The sequence below is a fragment of the Myzus persicae genome, unplaced genomic scaffold (genome assembly GCF_001856785.1).
Source record: "Myzus persicae strain clone G006 unplaced genomic scaffold, MPER_G0061.0, whole genome shotgun sequence".
Lineage (NCBI taxonomy): Eukaryota > Metazoa > Arthropoda > Insecta > Hemiptera > Aphididae > Myzus > Myzus persicae.
Genome location: NW_019100714.1, coordinates 603,459 through 629,244, shown reverse-complemented (window position 1 = coordinate 629,244; position 25,786 = coordinate 603,459). Strand labels below are relative to the sequence as shown.

At 33.4% G+C, this 25,786-nt stretch overlaps 1 protein-coding gene across 6 annotated transcripts in view; it reads left to right on the top strand.

Moving 5' to 3' along the window:
• Positions 1 to 6: 6 nt before the first annotated feature.
• LOC111042591 (sterile alpha and TIR motif-containing protein 1) overlaps positions 7 to 25,786 on the top strand; it is a 37,472-nt gene continuing 11,692 nt past the window's right edge. For 3 of the 6 annotated variants that reach the window (XR_002605478.1, XR_002605477.1, XM_022327244.1), the window contains exons 1-3: positions 7 to 162; positions 12,047 to 12,184; positions 15,784 to 16,410. Coding sequence is in view for 1 of the 6 variants with exons in the window: in XM_022327244.1 (XP_022182936.1) it covers positions 61 to 162; positions 12,047 to 12,184; positions 15,784 to 16,410 (867 nt within the window). In the remaining 5 variants the exon portion in view is untranslated. Of the gene's footprint in view, positions 163 to 12,046; positions 12,185 to 15,783; positions 16,411 to 25,282; positions 25,601 to 25,786 lie in introns of those variants that run through there. The other 3 variants (XR_002605480.1, XR_002605479.1, XR_002605481.1) reach the window with 2 other exon arrangements.

The window sequence follows — 25,786 nt, the reverse complement described above, 5'->3', positions numbered from 1 at the left end:
ACCCCATCAAATACGTTGATTACCGAATTGACGCGTGTCGCATCCGTCGTATACGCGTACATGTATGCAAAAACCCAGACTTTCGGGACGCCTCAAGCCGCCACGGGCATGCAGTCGCAGCCGCAACTCATCCGTCCCGGAGGATTGTTTACGCACAAAAAGGTCGGTGCACAATCACGATTTTCATTCCTAAATATTACGATTTTTTACCATTAAAATACAACATTTGATCCATAAAAAAATGTACTGAGTACCGATTGTTTCTAAATTATAATAAATGACAATTTCTTGATCCTAAGCTATTCGACATTTTAGACCAAAATTTTAACATTGTTGTGTCACAAGAAGTAACAAACTTATTATTATAACTTACAACAATAAACTAACACGACTTCGGACTTAATCATTAGTATAAAAGACGGTATTTCACCATTAAAATGTTTCGAAAAAAGTTTATTTTTCAAATGTTTAGGTACCTACCTAATGTTAGCACTGTGCATGACAAATCTTTTAGTTATTAATTATTATTTTTCGCCCATAAGTGACTTTTGAACGATTATTTGAATTTTAGTTTGGACAACATAATAGAGACCTAAAAAATTACCGACGCAGAAATTTTAACCAACCAAGTGGATTTAAATAATTAGTCATGTGTTTGAGTGTTAGAGGTTGACCAATACTAATTATTGACCGTTGTCTGCGCTGATTTTAAATGGTTCGATAACCTTTCTCTCCCGATCGCACCTATGCGTTTTGACTGTATACATTGATTTTAAATCGTTCACATTTCATTGAATTTGCTCACTAACAGGTCTGGACGTGTTTTTGGCTAATTCCTGAAGTTAGATGGCGACGTCTGCCCTACGTTGTGTTTTCTGTATACATAAGTACATCGTACATATTATAGTGATCTCCGTGTGAACGGATCAACGAATACAGAACCGTTTAATTCGAGATATTTACAATAAAATATTGGTTCTCGTTCGTATTCTGCTTGTCAATCGTGGCATAATGATTGCAGGTCGGTGTCATTAAAATTATTGTTGTTATATAATATCCGCTCAGTCATTCGGAATCCGACGAATTTTATTCCGGCCGTATTACACTTACGGAACGCCGCGTGTCTCGTGTGTCAGACGACCTTGTGAATTATTTAGACAATAATAACGTACCTAATGCACTCGTAGGTAATCTCGCACGTCGCGTTTCGTTCCATTTAGTAGAAATGCGTGCAAATCTATGGCTGATGAGCCCGGGTGGACACTCGAATTGTATTGCTCGTGAATCACGCCAGGCGGCAGCGGAGACAAAGAAAAACAGTAAAAATTCTCCGCTTAAACGACACGCTCACAACAGCTGTTGCGCACTCGTTTATTTTAATATTTCCGAGCGCACAGCGAATATATAAGAGCTATAACAATGCATCATATTTCGTGTAATGTGTGTATTTTCTAATTTCGTTCAAGCAGCAAAAAAGTGCAGCGCCTTCTTAATAATCAGGAAACCAGTTATGTGGTTACTTTTCCATTATATAGTTCCATTGATTGGACATTTTCTGTTATTTAGGGGAAAAAAAAATTAAAGGATCTTGAGCCTTCAAGCAGTAATTTTCAACCAGTATCGGGTAAACTGTACAGTCTATTGAAGTAGTTTTACATGTGCAAATTCAATGATTTTCTGCATCGCTCTCTAATAATAAATGATTACCGTCATATCTCTGGACCTAACCGAACTCTGGATTTGACATACAATAGCGTTTGAGTAGAAGTAAAATTATTATATACTATTATGTACATTTTACTTCGATGGTTTGCTTCAAATTATAGCTGTTGTCTGCTGACTACAAATTGAGATTATTTATCAGATTTATATTACATTTATCAATCATATACATGTATGGTTATGCATGATATATTATCATACGGTACCGAAATATTGTGACCAAATAATATTAAGGTAGAATTTTGAGAACTAAAAAAAATATTTAGGCCAATCTAATAGGTACTTCAATAATAATAATGTGGTGCAAACGATCGGCAGCGATTACACTTCCACCTATATAGATCCACCTCCACCATCAACGGCGCATATGTCACGACCTCTTTTGCCGCGTGTATGTCGTCGTCGTATACCTGTCGTCGTGTTGAACAAATTCCTGACGATCATCGGATGAGAATCCTTGAGATTCCGAAGTCGGCGGCTGCGGCGATAGTGACGTTTCGGGCAGATTGCCCGCGCAGGCACACGCACACTCATCCCCACTCGGCCGTGGCCGGTGCATGCAGCCGCGAGACCGGCGACGAAAGTCTCCGAGAAAACAAAACACACACACACACACACACACACACACACACACACACACACACAAACAAAATATACACAGTTGGCTGTGGCAGCGAACGTTATTATAATTACACAGACGTCGTCGTCGTATATTGTGTGTGCCAAGCGAGTACTGAACTATTTCGGCTGTATATATTATTGTAGGATGTATGATACGATACATATTATTCGCGTTCGGAAAAAGAGTGGAAAAAAAAAACGTAAACGATCGACTTGATTACACAACACTCTAATGTACACGTCCTATAATTTATACATACACATGTATAAGCTATATACACCCCAAGTGCCCAGTGTACATTAGGTACAAAAGTTACATCTAATCTCTCTATATAACATGCGATTCGACGTACCTGCGTGACTGAATACTTATAACCACCCATTGAGCACATTAATGCTCAGCGAACACAGACCAACCGGATTTGAATTTTTCGTGGGCGGATGCAAAACGTTATATTTATGACGTGTATACGCCTATATATCCTGTATATTACATAGCGAGGTATATAAAGTATATGTGTACAACATAATTACGCATGTGTGTCGTGTGTGTGTGTATGTGCATGTGCATTGTGCATTGTGCAGTCGACGCGTCGTCTTCTTTGTGTCTTTGCTGGCCAGTTTCATTCCACACCTCGACGGCGGCGGCGCCGGCTCGAGAATAATGCTTAATATACATAATTTACATACACGCCGAGTTCATACGACCCATATTACGTTTTATTATCGTAAATTGTTAATCGTTTTAAACTTTAGCTCAATATATAATATTATATACCTATAGACTATGACTATAATATAATATATGCAAATGGAAACATGATACCATTTCCGTCTGACATACCGTAACGAGCAGCAATTCTTAATGTATTATTATTAATAATAATGTACATAATATGTATTATGTATACTTTAAAGCCATATAGAGGTAGGCACTGTGATTGTTTTCGCTCGTAATAATTTGACCATTAATTATGGCTATAGCAGCTGCTGCGTCAATATCTGATTTTTGTTATGATTCACCGGCTTACCTATACATGGAATCGATTTTACTATCGTAGTATATCAGATAAATACGGGCTTTGTTTTTTAAACACCATAATTTGTTTCGATATTTTATTATCCAGCAAAAAATTGTTGGCATTCGAGATAATTTTTGAAAATCGCTCATATCGATCGTAAATTATTATGGGTAATGGGTGTGATAGTATATGAATGTTGAATACAATTGATTATAATCTAAACCAATATGTTATTGCTATGCTATATAATCGAACCCACATTGATACGTTTTCTACCGTAAAATACACCGTGAAAAAAATAAAAGGCACACTTTAAGTTGTAGAGATTTCAAGAAATTTTAACATCTGTTATCAACACATTATATGTATAAAAAATACATACGTAATAATATATAGGTACCATAAATGTTACTAGTTCTTTACTAGTTCTTTAAGTTAGGGTGCTGGAGTACTAAAAATGTTTTATAGCAAAATAAAGTACCTATGGAAACACAATTGCCCTCATACAGAAATTCTGGGAGGCTGAAGCCTACCCGAGCCCCATCCTAAAGTTACGCATATTATAATAATACATAAGCAAACACACACGCGTAATATTGTTATATGCAATTTTTAAATGTATCATGAATCATTATCTATTTATTTAAACTTTACGATTTTGATTAATCTCAATAAATATTCTCGTTTTGGAAATAAATATACTTAATTATGATGATTCTGTATTAGCTATATGCCTATATTATTATGTTGTGCATAAGTGTTACCGATTCTTCCGGCAAGTTTTATCATAGTGGGTAGGTAGGTAGGTACGAAAATCGCAGGTACGCGATTACAAACGATTTCCGGAAATGACGTAACGAACGAGCATGATATTTTCACATAGATAAATGAAATATATTTAGTGGGCTAGAACTGACGTAGGTACATATACTAAATTATTTAAATGAATAATAATATGATGACTTTGACAAACAGCTCCACAAATGCATTACTTCTGCATCGACCAGAAAAAAAATACACTTATACATGTTATAACCCAATATTTTGTCAGTGACTCGGAAAACGCGTACGGGATAAAATTCATTGCACAGCAGTAATAAATAAACGAAACAATAAGCACATTAGCAGACCATATAACAATATATTATTACTGTGTAGAAGTGCACTCGCGTGGATTTGGCGTCTTTGATTACACGCGCGTGTCCGCGGCCTGAGTGGGCAATAATTGCGTATTATAGATTCGATCGATTTCACGCGTGTGAACCAGGTGTAAGGTATAATATAGCAGCAGAGTGAATCGTATTCGCTCCCGGTGCAGCATTACATGGCACAATTCGCACAGACACGTCAGGGTGTTAAATTATATTATCGGCGGCGTTAATAGTTATTGTAGGAATTATTCCAACACCACGAATCGCATACTGCAATATAATATTATTATTTTTATGTTTTTCGTCATTCTCACGCATGATTATTCGATACAGGTGGTATTTCACCAATTGCACAACAAACGGATGTTTGAATAAAATATTCGTAAAATCATTTAGGATACAAAAGTGATTTACCTACTGTATAATATTATACATAATAATATATTGTGTGAGAATCCACCTCTAAGTTTGTTATTATATACTATGATGTCAAACTTATAATTATAATAATTCAATTCACCACCTGTTGTTTTTGCTATTTAGTATTTAAAAAGTGTGGAGTGAAACCGCGGATACGTTGGGAGTTCACTGGTTCACACCAATTAGATCTAAAGCGCCGGCTGCTACATGATCTTATATTTTCATGTGACGCATCCGCGTCTGGTTACCCAGCAAAGACACGCCAAATGAAATTTATATCAAAGAAAATATAAGAAATTATGATCCAATCAGTGGATAAGTTTACACGAGTGTGGAAACTTATGGTCCTATGGTAATTTTCGGAGCAGTTCGTTGAGAAACTGATCGTAAGACAAGTCATCTTCGCTATACTATTATATATACACAGTGATTCGCGTGACTGTATAGGTATAACCCAACAAAATAACACACTCCCAGGATACACCTACTACACCGGATGACAGGTTATCGTCGACCCGATCGTCAGGTGCATATACGAAAAATTTGAATATTCAGGGGTCCAACGTTTGTTTAAGTACTTCATCATATTATTATTATGTACGAACGACGGCCGTCGTGAATATTGTCATGATAAGCGCCTGTAGGTACTAGAATTATTACACTTATTATTATAAATTATAACATATATATACAATATTAAGTCACACCTTGCGTATATTTATATGCTCGAGACCTCGAGTGTGTTCTAAAATTGTAATTTTCTAGCCAGCCACTTCACCCGAAAAAAGTGACGAATTCGTATAAACGTACGTAATTCTATATTTTTATGTCCATATTTAATTATTGTGATTTATTGTATGGGTAACTCTTTATTTTATTACATCATTTATTTTGAATTTTCGTTTACAATTGTGGGTATAACTACTGTTGGTGTTGATTTGGTTATTATAATAGGCATGCAGAAGAGGTTAAGTAAAAGGCAAATATTTATTCTAAGAACATTAAAATCCTACAATATTCTATGATTAGGTAAATACGTTATTTTGTTTTCCAGTTTATACCTTTGTTATGCTCTTATGTACATTACGTCTATATAGTATGGATGGTATTGAATTGATTTAAAACCATTAAACACGTTCAATAAAATTAAAACTTCATAATAAATATAAACAATAATTCTGTCCACAGTGCACTCAACAAAACCCATATAAATATAAGTACAGTAAATTTTGTGATATTATATTATATTTATATGGACACAGTTAATATATATATATATATATGGGTATTATTCTTTTGTACTTATGTATTTTACTGTTATAAAATTAGTATTAAATATTATACGAATTCAAACATAACATTATATTTTTTTTTGTTATGAAAAAAAAACGATTATAAATGATATAATAGGTAGGTTTGATAATTGTATGTTATTAAGAGTGGGTAGAGAGACATGTTTTCAATCAGCGAAGGTGTTCTGGAATGTAAAGATAATTACGATAGTAATTAATTACCAACTTCCTCGGTGTCATACACATTAGTCGACTACACTTTTTAATTTCCTTACTCAGGATTTTCAGCCTTTGTATATTTAAATGGATATAGAGCGGACGACGCGACAACGAGAAGCAGATGAGAAATTATTGCAGATTTTAAATTATACTCTTTGCAAGTTATGAAAATGTCTCAACTGGTAGGTAGACAATTGACTATGTACAATTAATAATCTATCGTTCGAATACTTATAAAAATAAAAATAATAATATTTATTTATACTAATATCTTATAGTTATTAAAAAATACGTAAAAAAAGGAATCATATATTTTAATTTTTAAATTCGCTGCTACCTACGTGCTGGATATGTGTTTACCTTTGTGTCACTTTTATTTTTATTTTACTGTGATCGAAACAAGTCAGTCAAGTCAACTCGAGACTTAAAAATAAATAATTCTTTAAGTGCTCAAGGTAAAAACTTATTTATACTGATCGAATGTTCAAAATAAACTATTTTTCTTTTTTCAAACGTGTACCTAAATGCCAGACTGCTAGCCAGCCGGTAGTATCAACGGATTCTATACTTAATCATTTTTGTTTTTTTACAACCGTATAGAATGTTTCAAACAGGAGTATTTTTTGTTTAAACATATTTTAGTCCGCTAAAAATTAAAAATAATAATATTGACTAAACAACAATTAATGCCTCGTGATCATGACGTATTCATTGTTTTGGGGTGAAATTACGCGGTCTTTGTCTTGATATTCCCATATAACTATAAAGCATTAAACACAAAATATAATAACATAATTTTATAATAATATTCATGAAAGACCATCGTGAACACGTGGCTGTGGTGGAAGGTTATAACATTTTCCTAGGAAAATGTACGTAATATTTATAGACCGACTTTGTTTTGCAAAATAAGCTCTAATTAGTGTGCGTAGGCGTTTGTAATAAGTGAGTGTTAGTAAAATTCTTGAACAATTTCCTCGACAAATGCATAACATATTTTATAATAGCAATAATAATGTAGTTATAGCCGTCGATTCAAAATTTCAAACATATAATTCTGCCATGCATATACTGTACTTATATACAGTTAAGCGAATTGAAAGAAACGTCACGTGCTATATTATAATATTGTGGTATGGCTTAAATGTTAATTTTTGTTGTAGTTTCCTGCGCGTTAAAATTGTCCGTAGGTACAATAATATTTTACTCTCGCGATGATCGTGTTTGCGTTCCACACGCACGTGCACGCTGGGCCAGATTTAGCATAATTATATACAAGCGTTTCATAAAAAATAAGAACGAACAAACAAAATTCCACAGACGAACAGAAATAATAATAATAATATAGACAATAGAAAATATATTAAAATGTTATAATATTAATATGAGTGTTGGTATTTTTTCATAAAAATATTACAATTTTTTATTAATACATTAATAATATCAACCAATTATTTTAAATTTCGAATGAAAGTTCTTATAACTATTATCATCGGAAACGATCAATTTATAAAACCGACACGAAATTATTAATATCGTAGTTTTTTATTTTTTTAAATTAACTATATCTATTAGGTATATACTTGTACAAATAAATATCATATCTCATAGTCATAATAAAATATCATATTTTAAATTACCATTGATATTAGGTTGAAATGAAATTTATTCATTAAGTAGTGTTTAATTTTCACCTATAAAAATGAAAAAGTACCACATAACAAAATACAGAAATCATATTTGTATTGTTGTAAGTAAAATACTAAAATATTGGATCCCTCCTGAGTATAACATTAAAGTTGCTATATTTTCAATATTTAAAGTAATTCCATTGTTTCTTAATAATAATAATAACAATTAAAAATATTAAAAATTTTAATTATAATTTGAGAACATGAGTCATGAATTCAGCGGCGATACGTGGACAATAACGACAACAATGACGGAGGTAATGACCGTAAAACGTGCGTTATCGTTTGTCTGTGATCGAGTTTGATGGGAAGTAAATACGCCTGTTGATCATGGGGAGACGGGCAAGTAGAACACTCAAAAATACAAACACGCGTAATACCTCAACAATTCGAACTCAAGGGGATTGGAAGTGGTTGTCTGTCTATGTGCTGTGTCGCACGTCCCATGTTATATAGAAGTTGATTCGTATTATATTATTATCGACTTACCGACGCGGTATGGATTTTTAATTTTTGATTTTATCCACCGGAATTGCACGAAAAACTAATAAAAAAATACCTTGGAACTTAAAATTCATGTCGGTTCTGTACAAAATAATGTGAATACATGACAGTATGCACGAAAAACTAATAAAAAAAATTCTGAAGACTTAAAAATTGTTGCATGCTATTTTTGGGAACCTTAAATTAAGAACGTGAAACGATAATATACCTATATTATTTACGGCAAATAAATATCCTGTTTTCAGAATCCTTGACACGTCACTGTCAGATAGGACGGTGCGTTGAAAATAGAGTATGACTTAATTTTTATGTCGCATGTGTGATACTGATTTATATAGACTAAGACAGCAATTCCCTCAACAGAAGTTTCGTCAATGCATATACATTTTTATGGTTTTTTGGTGGTAATTTGATGGGTGAGGGTATATTTGTTCACGTGTATGATACAGGTATATAGGTCCAGCAGTAGATATTTCAAGATAATAATATAATCTCTGTCAATCGTCGACCAAACTCCGTGCAGACTATCGTTCGTCTGTCGTTAAGAAGATTTTTTATTTTGCCTTTCATTTGACACATGTAAATCTATTGCGAAATGATGTCATTATACGATTCTAACGTAATGTTCCAACAACGACGGGACTCTACTGCCAAAAACACTGTGTGTCAAAATATAAAATGTACACTCACGTTTTCGTAAGAAAATCGAAAAAACGGAAAACCGTTTTCCGCTATCACGTCGAGGAAGAACTCACTGCTATTGTGTTGACTCTACAGTACATTAGTATAATACGCATATACATAGGTCAGCATTCATAACACCCCCAAACCGCGATAAAATAGGTATGGCATGCATATAGGCAAACATAGGGGTGTGCTAAGCACTCACTACCCCGACTGACCATCGAATATAAGGTAGTATTGGGTATTTCAGATTTTTGAATGACGCCTCTGTTTTTTTTTTGTCACACCAAAATTCGAAGTATAAATAATATTTTACTATAAATTCTAAGTACGACAATATTACATCTCTGCTATTATTATAATGTATGCAATAGTAAATTATATACGTCTGAGAGCCTTTCCGGATGGACTCGCTGAATAAACTCGTTATACCCGATACACGGTGTTGCAGATCTTGCGTAGGAGTCTCACACGAAACGCGTTTAATGATTTGACCTTCCACCGCTTCAATAACACGAGTGCGGTATAAAATAAATGGGTACGGCGTCGTCGTTGTCGTCAACGACATAGGTAGAGAAGACTGCGTTTTTGGTCGCTGAAAGTGGGCGCCGTTCATCGTCGTACACACACACACACACACACACACTGCACAATGTATGTATTATATCATATTAATATAATACATTTATATTATATGTTATATACATACCGTCCGGCCGCCCATCGTCGACTCAGGAAATGCCTTTGGTCCGTCACTGCGACGTTTGACACGTGCCCCCTCCACAAGTGGTTTTCGACGCTGATGACGCTTCTCGAGAACTTCTAAACAATAAAATGTAACATAGAGGTATAATAATATACGTAATATTATAACAGAAATAACATATTTAATATGTAGTACGATGACGCCTCCACCGCCCACGGATTTAGTCTATATTTAAACTGGCCCGAAAACGTGGATATTATAATATTATCAACGACCTTGTACACAAACACATCAAAATCGGCGAATGCTCTCGACGAAATAGAAAAGCTACGAGTATACGCGAAGACGGACGCTTGGACGGAGAACAAGTCTTCGGTGTGGCATAATAATATTGTTGTTATACGTCGCCGTGCAGTTCGTTGTCCATGACCATTCGTTTCCGCGTGTGGCGATTTTACGACGGTTTAGATTCCGCGATTTGATCCGGTATACTAGGCGCTTGTTACCCGGACTCAAAATATGACAAACTCAATGTAATTAAATTAAATTTTTTTTTTTAATGTTCTATGTTCGATATTAATATTGATTATCATGAGATTTATCATACGAATAAATTGTCATGGTAAGTATTTATGCACAGTGGTCTATGCCTAATTTATTTTTGTCTGGGAGGGGGGGGGGGTTCACGGGTGTCTGGAGTACCTTCATCGGTCAGAGTAAACCGGTACACTATGATACTTACATTATACCATGGGACAACTTAAAATTATGCTGTATCTGGACTACCACAAATTGTGTTTATTAAAAAAAACATATAAATTCATATGTATAACAAATACACAAATACAATAAAAATATGTATTGGCACAGTGTCAGCAATATTTTATGTGTATAATTTAGAATTGATGTAACGTCGAAAACTGATTAATGCAAAAAATCAATGTTATTCGATTTTGTGATACATAAAAACTGCATTTCCTCTAACTTACAAAGATTTAATATAATTTAACTAAAGTTCTCTATAATTTATTAATGAAATAATAATATACTAATAATAGTATTATATAATTATTATTATACTTTGATTTGACAGAAGAATATCATAATATACTTATGAATTTTATTGTTTTTATGTTTTCTAAATCATATTTTTGATTCTAAAAAATACAAATATACATATAGTGATACTATGGATAATGGATTGATGAAATAGCACCTAATGCTTAATGGGTTTATGTACTTAAATACCTACGCAATATACGTATATTATAATAAAATGTGCTATAATACCGAGGTGCCGCCACGGGGCTTAGCTTTATATCCGAATACATTGGCGGACAACCGTTTTGCAAAATAAACACGCGACGACGCTTATCGCTACAACCTATACCCCCGAGGGTATATTACTATCGTGCATTCGTTTTTTATATTATTTTATCCGTTTACACAGATTGTATAATACAATTATTATATACCTATGTCCTTGAGCTAACGTTGCGCGTTACGTAGGTACCTATACCTTATATATATATATAATATATTATAATTGTTATGTATTAAATAACACGTCACACTCGTGTTAAACTACCGTAATACCATCGATACCAGTACACATGAAATACCGATGTGCACGATCAATCGAAAGGTATATATACATATATATATATATATATTGACAGCGTGTTCTCGCCAAAATCGATTTTTTTTTTAATTTACAATAATGTTATGTATATTATTTAAAACTGCACTGTTGATGTATATAACTTTACTCCGCAAATCATTAAAGAAAAAAACCAGAAAGCAATAATAGTATAAAACTTACTACATGTACCAATAACACTTTATGGTTATATGTTTTGACCTAACCTTCGAATTCTTCTAAAATATTTTGTAAAAGCGACTTTGTGCGCCTTTAAATAATACATAGACTACGCGACTATTTTTGCTCTATTATATTATAATTCTTATCAATTAGTATTTTCTAAATTTTGTTTTGTTTTTCATGGTGCTGCAGATGGCGGGGTTCCTGCAGGACGCTGAAGGTTCAGACTTACACGACATGAGTTCGGTAATCGAGGGTTTTCATAAGAAGAACAGCGTCGGGTCCATGGGATCGGCGACGGCGATGACCACGGCTGCCGGCAACCATATGGTGAGTTGCACAACCGATAAATGTGTATAATATTATATTTTGTGCGTGGGCGTTGTGATCGCAGTCTATCTATTTCGTTCCATTGTCTGTGGAATATTATAAACAACTCTATCGGATATAATAAACAGCAACTGTACACCTATATCTACACAACAATAATAATGTGTCTTATTTATTATTTCGCTCTTCATCGTTCGTTATTTGTATAGTTTTTTCCTTCGACAACTGCGTAGTCGCCGAACCACCTGTGTGCTGAGAAGTAAGATTAGCAAAACATCGCACTGATGTTAGGTAACACTTGAAATATCTGCGACGTTTTAAAAATATCAAAGTACTTCCCTTCGTTAATGCCTTATGTTTAATGTGACTCTGATTGTTCTTGTAGTATAATATTAATTGGCCATCACAAACCATTTTTTCGTTTTTTAAATGGAAATTATTTTAACAACTTGACTACAGAGATCTATTAGTCATTAATAAACTTTGTCTCAAATTTGAGTGTATTAATTTGAAAAGGTGATGCATTCGTTTTTTTTTTTTTTGATGCGCTCATAAAACTAACCTATACATACGTTCTTTTGAATTCATAGATTCATTATTAATTCAAAATGGGACGACAAGGTGACACATTCAAGTTTCAACAAAAAATTATTAGACTTTATAATTAATCTAATTTATATTATAAAAACCCTCTGAAAACCCCTAAACTAAAGGTTTCAAATATAAATTACATGTCCAAAATGTCAGTAAAAATTTTAATATAATCTCAAATTACGGTAAAGGTATGGTCGGTCTTATAGCTATTGGTATTCACATTATTAATTATTAGCATAAGTACCTTTTAAATTTAAACTTTGAAGACACGCCCTTAGAGGGTATAATTTTATGTAGTAGGTATCAGTTGCGCCGAAAGCCCGTGGTTATCATCTGTGCAAACAGACATTTTCTAATAGATTACATTCTATTTATTTTTCTGTTTCGTGGGAAATATGCAACACGAATATTTTTAAGGCACTCTAAAGGTATAGGACGAAAACCATAGCGCATAAATGACGAATCCGATCGTTGGTGATGAAGCCGCCATATTACTTGATAATCACATTTTACATACAATGTTATGATTAATATTGCAAGAGTAAAATATTACAATGAACATAGTACAATTCGTGTAGGGCTCGTTAAATATAATATTTTAAATGGAATTGTTAAGTTTGAAAATCGTGAGAAAACTTCTCTATAATATAATATGCTATTTCTAGAATTACTAAAGTAGATATAAATATAATATAGTTTTTATTAATACTAAAAACGTAGTTTTTGAAAAATAATGTTTGAGCATTTTAAGAATTTCGTATTTTCTATTTTCTGATCCTAGAAAATATCCAACTTATTGATTATTTTTTATATTTTTTTATTCATTTGCTACCCATTTAGTATATATGTTTACACATAACAATAATCGTATCTATTGTGCGTACGTTTGTACAGTTGAGTACCGTCTGACGGCTGTGTATACAATTAATTTGGGCCACTCTAGTAATATACAGTAGGTACTATTCTATAGGAATATTAGGCAGTGGAATATTGAGGTAGGTCTAAGAAATTGAAATTTAGATCTAAAATCGATAGTATTACACGTTAGGATATAATATTGTGAAAAGGGTAAGTCCGATTTTGAAATACGACTTATTTGTACTGATGTGCCTACCGGCTACCAATACTCGAGTTACCTGATATACTAACTATACAATCAATACCCATCGAGCCTCGACTCTGTCCGCATGCGATGTCGATGACAAGACGTCACAAGGATTTCTGTTAAACTGATGTCCGCACAAGGACTACATTTTAATTTTAATTATTTTCCAATTCTTTAAATGCGATGCTTCGGCGGGTGTATACACTGGTATACACTGTGCAATATCATATAACATAACATAGTGTATTAAATATGAACATACAATATTTTCTTATCGTGCGTGTGAAATAAAAATATTTATACGATTCTTTTCCTTTCGTATATATCAGAATTAATTATAATGGCATTTTATAACCATACGATATCACGCCACCGCCGAGGCCACACGCTTTTGAACGCACACAATAATATACAATGCTTATAAGTTAAAATAATAATATGATCCTGCAGCGGATCGAAGGTGACATAATATTAAATGATAATAATAATAATAACGACAAAAGTAGTTTGTGTGGAGAAACACGCGTGTAAACGGGCGTTACGAAATAAAAAAGAAATAATGATCATGACGGAGTAGGCCTACATGGCTACATGTATTATTATTTATATTAGGCATGTAACTATATTATTACTAGATATCGTGTCCTCGTGGGCCGAAGTTTCAAACGGAAACCCATTGCACACGATTTGTTTTAATAAACCGAAATCGAAATTGATTTGCAAACCGCATGATTCATCTTCTCACAACACTAAATGTCCACGTGTATACCTAACCTTATAAATAATATTATAATATATAGGTACCTACTATAATAATAACATGTGCAATGCGCATAATAGGTATAATGTCTCTGACTGCAAGAATTCACCACTGGTATTATGTTAATTTTCGTATTTCTCAAACGGGTGCCTGCGCCTATTGTTCATTGTGAGATCACAATATATTTTCCTCCCAAAGTGTCATCATTACAAACATCTAAACAAATTATACCGATTCTCTGTAGTATACATGATATATTTGATCAGAACACTCGCGTATAATATATAGGCAGCATGAACAATGATAAAAAGCTAAATCATTTTATTGTTTACATCATTTATGTGAAATATAACCGGGAAGCATATAATATTGTGTTTTGACATATTTCATCTTATTGCCTATATTAGTTAATAGTCATAATTTCACTACAAAATACAAACAAGTATAGATAGGTAGGTATCCAATATTTAAATATAAAATGAATAATATCCCTATATTATGTTAATTTAAAGTACCTACCTAGTTAATGAAAAATAGCGCTTATTAGATTATTAGATTAAAAAAATACTTCAACTTTAATACAATTTATTTTTCATATATTTACATGTTATATATTTTAAAAACATTAAAAATCGCGTAAGTGGGACAATTTTGAATTTAATCAGCATGCCTGTCAGCTTACAACCAATTTTACATTGATTATCGTATTATGTCAAATTTTAGAAAATGTATACTTTTAAATTATCTATTCCGTAATCCAAAGATTGCCATTACTGCAGTAATAAGTGCGTCATCTTATTAGGTACTCCATAAGATGTTTGAATAAATTTTTTTTACTACTAGTTTGAAAATTTGGATCATCGATTGGAATTTTTATATTCTTATTTTAATTACGAAGTCATGTATTTTTATGATATTCGATGTATTAATCTATCTAGTTTGTAAATTTGAATAGTTTATCATATATTTTTAAAATCGCTTATACAGGACGCACATTTGGATTATTAACGTGAAAAGCATTATGGTATTGATAAACTATATTAGTTTTTAATGAATACATTATACTACAATTTAAAAAAAAAACTTAAATCGATAAAAAAACCAAAAACGAAAATGTTTGATTTGATTTGTTTTCAAAAGGCGTCGTCGAAGAAGAACACGTCATCGTCATCTTCAAGTTCTAGGACGATGGAGTCGTCGTCGTCCACGTCATCTTCGTCATCCTCCTCTCAACACGTCCTGCACCGACAGGTGTCTGAAATGACGACCACGTCATCCGAACTACAAAATTCTCAGCTGCTCCAACAGCGGATACTCATGGACAGCGGTGACGTTACCGCGGTTAACTCCGCGGTCACCGAGGACGTTGACTGCTGCAACCCTGCCGACGGGGCAGACCCGTTGGTCACGTTTCCCGAGTCGCCTCCCGTTTTGGTGTCCAAAGTGTCGCCTCTCCTCAACGCGTCCGCCACCCGCCCCAAACCAGTCCGCGTGGCCGTGCAGGACGTACGACTGAAACACCCGACCGCGGCCACCACAGCGGCGACCACCGAGCGGCGCGTGTCCACATCTAAATTGGTCCAAGAGGCGTACGAGTCGTCGTCGTCGTCAAGCAGCACCAGCAGCACGGTCTCCGACTCGCAGGAGGTGCTGCATGGTGACGTCCGCAAGCTACACGCGGCCAACGCCCTCCGAGCCAGGCTCGCTGGTACCATCGGGAGCACCATTGCCAACCGCGAAACCGAGACCGCTCTGAACAAAATCCAGGTACGGACGTGACGTGGTTATATTATGGTCCGGGAGTTTAATGTGATAACAATGTATATGTCTGGTGAACTGTGTCTCTGCAGGAAGTGATGACATAAATATCTTGTATTTTAAGTACTGCGCTATAAGATCCGAAAATGTATACATTTCTACATATTATCTCAGCTAGGTCCCGCAATAAGTATAGATATATGTATACTATATCGTAGGTTTCTGACATTTCTAATCGCGGAAAGTCCTTGACCTACAGGACGTGTAGATCAATCGTGTGCGTAGGGGAAACTCGACAATCGTTCTTAATATTGTCGATGAAAGTGAGTCACTGGTACTCAATGCGGTCGAAGCACGAATGTTCTATTCATAAAGTTCTCATTTAAAATAATTTGTGCGGCGATTGCCATCTAAGATCTTTGAAACGCCGATGTTTGGCCGGGACGTGGATAAAATTCTTAAGACTCTTAATTTGGTTTTTACTCAACGAAAGTGTTATTTACGTAAGTTTCATGAGTGATTCAACACACGTGTACAAGTAGGATCATATTTAATCGAATGGATTTTTGCACAGTATTTGATTGTTTTTATATTTTATACATCTTATTATCGTAATAAATATTATATATAGGTATTGAAGTAACATTTTCTGGAGTTATTTATTCTGATTTCGAAATAATCTTCCCGTATTCACTCTTAAATCCTGCAATTTAGAAAACGATACTACATTATTAATGGAAAAAAACCGTGTTCTTATACCTACATTATATATTTTAAAATTAAGATTAGTCTTTTTATAATTTATTAATACATTTAATATCCTTTGATTTATCAATACCCGTTGTTTTATATATATTATGCTACAGATTTTTGTCAACGGTGTAGTTTGTTCCTTGAATCGAACGAGATAAGACATAGATATACATGTATAACTGCACGACCGTGTAAAATATGGAATCTCAGTATGATGTGGCTTACACGGAAATTATTAATACCTACAATATTCGTGTTGTTAAGGTTGGTCAGTATCCGAACGAACGAGATCGCGCTGCTAGTATATGAATTTTGAGGCACTTCGCAGTTGTAAATTTAAAATTATTGTTTTCAGTGTAAATCGATAAATATTATTCTATTCATACACTGCAGGTTGCTCTTTTTTTTTCACTGTATCTATAATAGTCATAGTTTCATAACATAATAATGTTGATGTTTAAAATGTAACAACCCTGCAGACGCATTAAATACTCACACCCATTATTATTTAGACAAATACGACGGGTCACATATATGCCGTTTAGACGTTTAGTATAACACTAGAATACGACCCGAGTTACCTTTACGAAACAAATAATTAACGAAATACAAACGTGACATTATAATATGCCACCAATCCGACCGCTATTGAAACATTTTACTTATACAATAATATGTAACTACCGAATATCTTACCAATTTAATTTTGTAATGTTCGGATTTCACGCATCATATCGTAAATACATTATGTGTAATTTAATCATTTTCGGTGCCACTGGCGTATTTACGACTTCGGGTGTCGTTCCACGGGGACAGTCGTTGTGTCTTGGCTGATTGCACGTCGGTCGTGCGAAAGTAAAATAAATAAAACAAGATTATCATTATTATTATTATTACGACACGCGAGTGATTTATCGCGCGTTCAGTCGTCAGTTTTACCTGTACGCATATTAATATCCTATAGGCTATAACTAATATTATAATAAAATAATAATAATACAAATGCATATTATAATATAATACGTACGTACGAAGACGACGCGTGGGCGTGAGAGAGAGAGAGAGAGAGAGAGAGAGAGAGAGAGAGTGAAGAGAGGAGAGGAGTTATGGGGAAATATAGACGGCGACAGGAAACTGGTTTGCTCTTGCGATTCACGGACTCGTGTGTCACTTAATTCTTTTTTACTCGTGCCTACTCGTTTTTAGTGATATTTCGTGTGTATATTCCTCCGCGTGACCACCTCCTCTTTAATATCTCGATCGACAGTCCGTTTACTACCGGTCGGTCTCGCGTGATAGCTACTGCAGACGCCGTAAAAAAACAAAAAACCTAAAGGAAAACAAAACGAAAAAAAACCATCTCCTGCGTTTCCGATTATTATTATTATTGTAATATGCGTTATTGTTTACTGTTGCGCAAGTGTGGCGCGCCTTTACTTCTATATGCGGTCGTATAATACTATGTACGAGTACCTACCGACGACGCGACGACGGCAATAATACAGGCGTCTCTTGGGCCGTGGTTTCCTCGACCTACGCGAAAAACGCTGCCGCCGTCGGGACGGGGTTTCGTTTTGTTTCTCGTTTTACAGGTCGAGCGTGACCTCCGCCATCTGTTCGAAAAACAACACCCGGACACCGACCGAACACCCGCGTCGTACTTTCGCACTCTAAACGCGCCAAAGACCACCACAAGGTCCTATACGTATTTTCCGATGATTCCTATGGTAGATGTGAGTCACCAACAATGTGGAATGAAAACCATATGAGTTACAGGAGTGACCTACATATTATGAGGTGACGTGTGAATTGCGCAGACCCAAATAATTCCCTTCATTGCTTCTTGAAGACATATAGGACAACTAACACACCAATCCCCGATTACTTACGTTTTACTGAATTCATAGGTTTATTTAAAATTATTGTCATCTTGCGAAAAACCATTCGTAATACGCTCATTAGTTGAGCAAATAATATTAATGAAAAAATAATTTTTCAAATCAAAAACCCCAGCTGTCTTCAATTGTAATTTTGTCAACAAATCCGGAGAAGTTTGTCCCTCTGCAACTTGTACTTATTTTAATAGTACCTAGTATGCAACCATATTTTCTTCCATAAATTTGGGTGTATAGAGACTCCGCAAAGTATTTATCTAAATATTTAAAATAAAAAATAAAATATTTAATTTGTCTTTACAGGGCCCAAGGCCGTCCATTACACGGCCCTTTAAAAAAACTGATCCAAGATGACAATCTTAGGGTCAAAGAACAATGTAATATACCAAATGGTAAATACCATGTACGCTTATTACGCGCACATATCAATTTTCTAATCACGTTTTTCAATTAAATATATTTTTACGCTTTCTGTTATAATATGTATTATACATTTGAGCTTATTATGAAAATACACCACAGGTGTGGCCAGGCCGGCTAAAACTAACTGCATGTATGCAACGACCATTACCTGAAAAATAAACCACGAGATAGATCTGAACTCGAGATGCAAACACATTCGAAAGCCGCCTTTAAAAAGAGTCCGTCCTTGGTCGATTACCATATTTGCATATTCGTATTAAAATAATAATTATTGAAACAAAAAACGAGTATAATTTACGGTCGTAGAATTGATGAAAAAAAATATACATTCGCATGACGAAATATTATGTTATTTTCCACATAACTTATGATTAATAATTACCTCTAAAACCATAGTTAACAATTTCCTAAACTGCAAAGAATTAAACATTTTATTACCGTAATAATGGCTAACAGTATACGCTATTACTGTCGTCTCCAGTGGTTGTTTTTGAAGGGGGGGGGGCTTGTTCACCATTGGCCTTGTTTTTAATGGTAGACACTAATCTATGTAAATTACATTATAGAAAGTATATTATTAATAACGAATTAAAAAAAAAAATACCTATCAAAAATTATATGATAATAATATAACTATTAATTATGTATACTCTTCTAAAAGAAATACATATTTATTCTTATCGTTAATAAGTCTAATTTTTTTCATTTATATTTATCATAATTCATTATATACTAAAATAGTTATAATGTAAAACAAAAACATCATCCATGATGAATAGACATTAATTTTACAATAATACATAGGTTCTTCCCGACAAATGTCACGAAATTGTATGTTATTATCTATGTTTATAATATTATACAATTAATTAATATTATTACTACATCGCATGACAAGAACATTAAGAATTAATTTACATTTATGTAAAATTTTAATTTGACACGAATATTATATTTGTTTTTTTGTTCGGCGTAATGTTCGTTCAACACTTTTAATATTAGTATGTTAGTTTTCTGATAAGAAGTAACGTGGACGCCGAATGTAGTTAAGGTGGTTTATTGATTTTATGTATTTTATTGATTATTAATTATTGTGGTTGTTGAATATCGGCGTTATTACAGTATTTCCTGTCTGAGTTGTACTTACCTAAATACATAAGACGTTTATTGCGAGTGTTCGAGATTTAAATCCTATGCAATTTATTACTTATATACGTCGACACATATTATAGTAAACAAACTTCAATCACGTCCACGCATGATAGTAAAAACCTTTAATCACGCACAGATGTGCACACACAGTTTGATATAATTTGCAGATAAAACGCACGAATTCGATTTGTTATTTTGTCGAAGAAGTAATAGTAATATATAAATATATATATTATATATATGTATAGGTAATACTATACTATATCGCTAATGGATTTGTTTACATTTTTTTAATAATATATTACCGCTGAGTGATTATAATATATATGTTTGATATCGATGGTTCTTAAGTGCTCAATCGATAATTCATTTTAACAATATTTAATAGGTAATATATTTTTTTTACCGTGATTGTCGATACGTTATCGTGTATACTTCATAAAAGTGTTGGATTTCATATTATTATATATTAATTTAAATAAAATGTAAACTTCTGTAATGATTAGTGCGGTGGAATGCGCCAGATTACGTATAAATTATTATATAAACATCCATCATAGTACCAATACCTATATGTAATATGTAAAGGTTAAATTATTGCATTGCACATACCTATAATGGCTAATATATGGAAACGAATTGGCGCGAGTGTAAAATAGGTACGCTTGCGTGAAAAAGTAATTTGACCGATTAATTAGTTTATGGAACATTCTAATGTTATGTGCATTATAATATAGTTCCGACAAGACAACGTTTAACGATAATTTAAATTTTAAATGTTATGTGACTGCAAACCCTACCCACAACTGCTAATTTAACACTATCGGAGAGAAGGTATCTAAAGTATTTAAACACAATACCCCGTGAAAATAAATTCCAATTTGTATATTTTTCAACCTAACGTATAGTGGAATAAAGTGTGGACTTACAAGATTTAACAATTCCGTTAATCTGTGGAATATGCCTAATATCATAACCGCTGCGGTCAGCAGTTACAGATTTATAGTTACTTAGTCCTTCAAAAATTACGTGTCTGAAATCTGAATCGTAACTGCAGTTTCGTTATGTTCCGATTATAAAATATTTTGATTTAATCGTTGCTGCAGGTGGTACAAGATATTATGATATTATACTATATCGTAGGTACTTACTGTATCCAAGACCTTAGAACGGGCTCAAGCAGGGTCCGGGCCATGGACTTCGCACTTTTTCCTTAGATTTGGCTCATCGCGTCGAAGAAAAAAGTTAGAAAAATGTATTTCAAAAAATTGTATTGCAGTTTCATAGCATTTATAACTAATGTGTTTACTGTTGAGTAGAGAAATAATGAAAGGATTTATCGAGAGTATAATAGCAATTTATGCGTAAATAACTGTCATGGACAAGTATATGATGATGGTGAAAAAATGGTCGGGCAAAACGATGGTGAAAGGGGTACTTTTTAAAAACCCTAAAAGAACTCGTTTGTTCCATCATGTGCTGCTCATGAATTAACTTCACAGAGGCATGCAGTGTCATCGATACCAGCTGCAAAGACTTTTTTTGATGTTATTCAAAGACTACTTTTTTGCTTCTAAATCGAAAGACGTACAATTAAATCCTGAAGTTCATATTCATTTTAAATCAATTAATGGTGAACAGTAAAAAAAGTTGGTATCTTAAAGACGCTTGTAAATATAAATACAATATGTTAGGCATCGCTATTATTTTTGCAACTTATATTTTCAATACTCGTAAGAATGACAGCTAAACGACTTTTACACTCGTCGAAAATCATAGGCTCCATTATTCGACGAGAGAGAGAGCACGAGTACTTGTCGATCTAATTATGTGATGTATAGGCACCTACATACAATTGCTTTGTTTTGTTACCTAGGATTAGTTGGACAATAATTGCCAAGCCGTAGCACTCGACATTTTTTAAATACCTATAACATTGTTTAGAACACTCGATATTGTATAGCAACCACCTGTGTGATGTAATCATTTTTATTTAATAAATAATATGATAATAGGTCAACCACCACGTGGTATTGTTTGCGTGTACGAATTGATAACAAAAACACAGTTTCATAAGTACTTTGATCCTATACGTACAAATTCCCATACGTATACCTAATATTATAATGTTAACGATCTAGTTTTCGCGAGCTTCAATTCCTTTAACTATCGTGGCGCCGACTAAGATTTTTCAATACAGTGTAGTTGTTTTGGTGTACTCACTTGTCCACGTGAACCACTGATAAGATATTATAATGTGTTACAAATACGACGATGATATAATAGTAGGTACCTAATACTGATACGGTATCAGTGGTTCCTGATTTGCACCGAATTGTGTAACTTTCGCGATCGAATCGTAGACCATGGCACACATTATTATTATTTCTTATATTGTAAAAGCGGTTTCGGATGGAATCATAATAATATTGCCTCTTGATATTTTTTTTCCACAAATTATAAACATAATATTGTGATATCAAAAATCACAGGGCTTAAGAAAAATAACAATTCGAATTATGATCAGTGCGGAACGTATACGGTTACAGACGTTTAAATACTGTCTACAAATTTGGTGATGATTTGTCACTAAACCTAACCTAAGACATAACAGATCAAATATATACATAGTTACCTATATGTTTGGTATCGAACGATGAATTTTAAAATAATAACTTGTCAAGTCATTGTACACGCCTATATATTACTGTTAAAGAAATCCATAGAAAAATAGATGAATTATATATTATTTGTATTATATTTTAATACGATAATAAATCAGGGTCTAGGACGCTCACGTTTGATGGTCCTCGTATAATGATTTAACTCTTACGAATAAAACATAGATAGGACATATATCAGTATGTTGTCATGGTTGTATATACAGTTAGACGTTGCCAAATGCATGTTATTTTTATTAGTTTATTGATAATGTCTATACTATATCGTACGTAGAAAAAAAATACTATATCATTACGTATAGAGCCTGATAATCGGGCAAAAAAAAAATATTGATATAATACAATTGTTTGTAAAAAATTCGTTACAATTTACTACTAAAATATTGATATATAAGCGAAGGAATAAAAGATTAAAATATAGGCATATAAATATTAAAAATTATTATAATATTTACCATCGAGTATAATATTCCAAGTACTGAATTCAAACTAGGTATTGAGTAAAGTATGTTGGTTTCAAAAATCAAACTTATGTAAGTAATTTTCTTTAACTTTTCTCCCCATAGGTACCATAATATGATATTGTTAATTGATTATTCTTACCTAGTAAATTATGTCTCACGATCACAAGATCATATCCGCAGGAGAAAACCGTGGCAGTAGAATAATAAGTTGCATATGGTGTACAACAATACTACCTATTCCCTCAAAACAATATCACTCACGTGATAAAACACAATTATAAGAGAAAAAACAAATCACATGGGTCTCGAAGCAAATTATTGCAATGTCTTGTACGATATAAATTATAAATATTATTGAATTTACTTGTGTAAGTAGGTTTAATATTTATTGTGCAGTTTTCAATGCGCAAACATGTTATTACTTTATGAATCCGAATAATTTCGTCCGTGTTGTTACTTACACGACGGCGGTGAGGGCAAACTCAGCAAATTTCTTATTCAATTTTTTCTTTGATTAGTTATCGAAACGCGCGTGCTATTGCTGTTCCGACACGGGTCGAATTATAATAACAATATTATGGTTACGAATTGCAAGTCGCAAAAAATTAAATCGAAAAAACCAATAAAAAAAACCGACGAAATTTTTCCGTAGTCATCGAAACACTCGCATTAATCGTTTGTCTCGAAAACCAATTAATGTTTTCTTTTCAATTCTCGCGTTGCAGTATTTCCGACGAGTTTGACCCACGTGGGGTGCTCGCAAACTACATGTTAATAAGATAATAATTTACATATCTCCTGCACAACACTGCAGTCGTCATGTTTTTTTTTTTTGTTCTGTACATAGTAATCTCTGGACATTCAGCCGCGTCAGTAAATCGTAGTCCGTTCGACTGCTTCTAATTAAAATAATATAATTACCTACCCAGGTATACTATATTATAGAACTTATATTCATTTGAACGCGTTTATTTACAATTATACCTATGTGTATTAATATATATTTTATTAATAGATATTATCTTATTATAATAATTCCGATTGATTCGTTTTGATTGTCCAAGAGTGTGTGGTTGTGCACGTGGTGCAGGTATATGAGTACACGAAACAATCGCCGTCGAGTATACGATAATAATATTTGTTACTAATCTATACCGGAACGAAGATAATTACGTCAAAAAATAAACAATCGACGATTATGAATCTTATGAACTATTAACGTCCGGTCGTTCGACGACGGCTAATATTAAATACTATGATTCACACTAATTTTCGTTTTATGATATTAATGGTTACTAATATTATAATATAATACGCGTATCGACGAAAATGAGATGTACATTGAGTGTGCCGTTCGGTGCGCTCGTATAATTAGCAATGATTGGTTTCTCATTAGTTGTTAACAATTCTACGTAATTACCATATACGACAGATTTGCTATAATCTATAACATTTTATTAGTCATATCGTTTAATTTTCACATTTTATTATTATGACATAATATTATTATAGGCTCTACCATCTATATAGTTGTTCGATGCATAGACAGTTGTATAGTGGCGATCGTACAGTGCTCGACGAAACGTGTTTCGCGTATATACAAAGGTACGCTACAGCTTTTTTAACGATCGATGTTCGTTTGAAGAGAATAACTGCGAATTAATACTGTTGAGTTCGTCAATCCTGAAATACAAATAAATCGTAGTATGCGCTTTGTTTCTCAATTGTTGTGATCATAATGGCTCAATTCTTTTCTTCGATGCATTCCAACGAGACGTTGCTTAGACATTTTCAAAAAATCTCATTTCGTTCGGAAAATTTCAATCGCCAAGTAAGTAATTTTTGGTTTAGATTTTTTCCTTCAAACACGTCTATAGTTACTCGATAGAGATTTATACATAAGTTTATTATTACATCGTCTATAGAATAATCCAGTTATATTGTTGGTCTCCCGCCGCGCCTTGTGCATAACAATAAACGAACTATATTTTCAATAAATTCTAATATCGTACTCGTA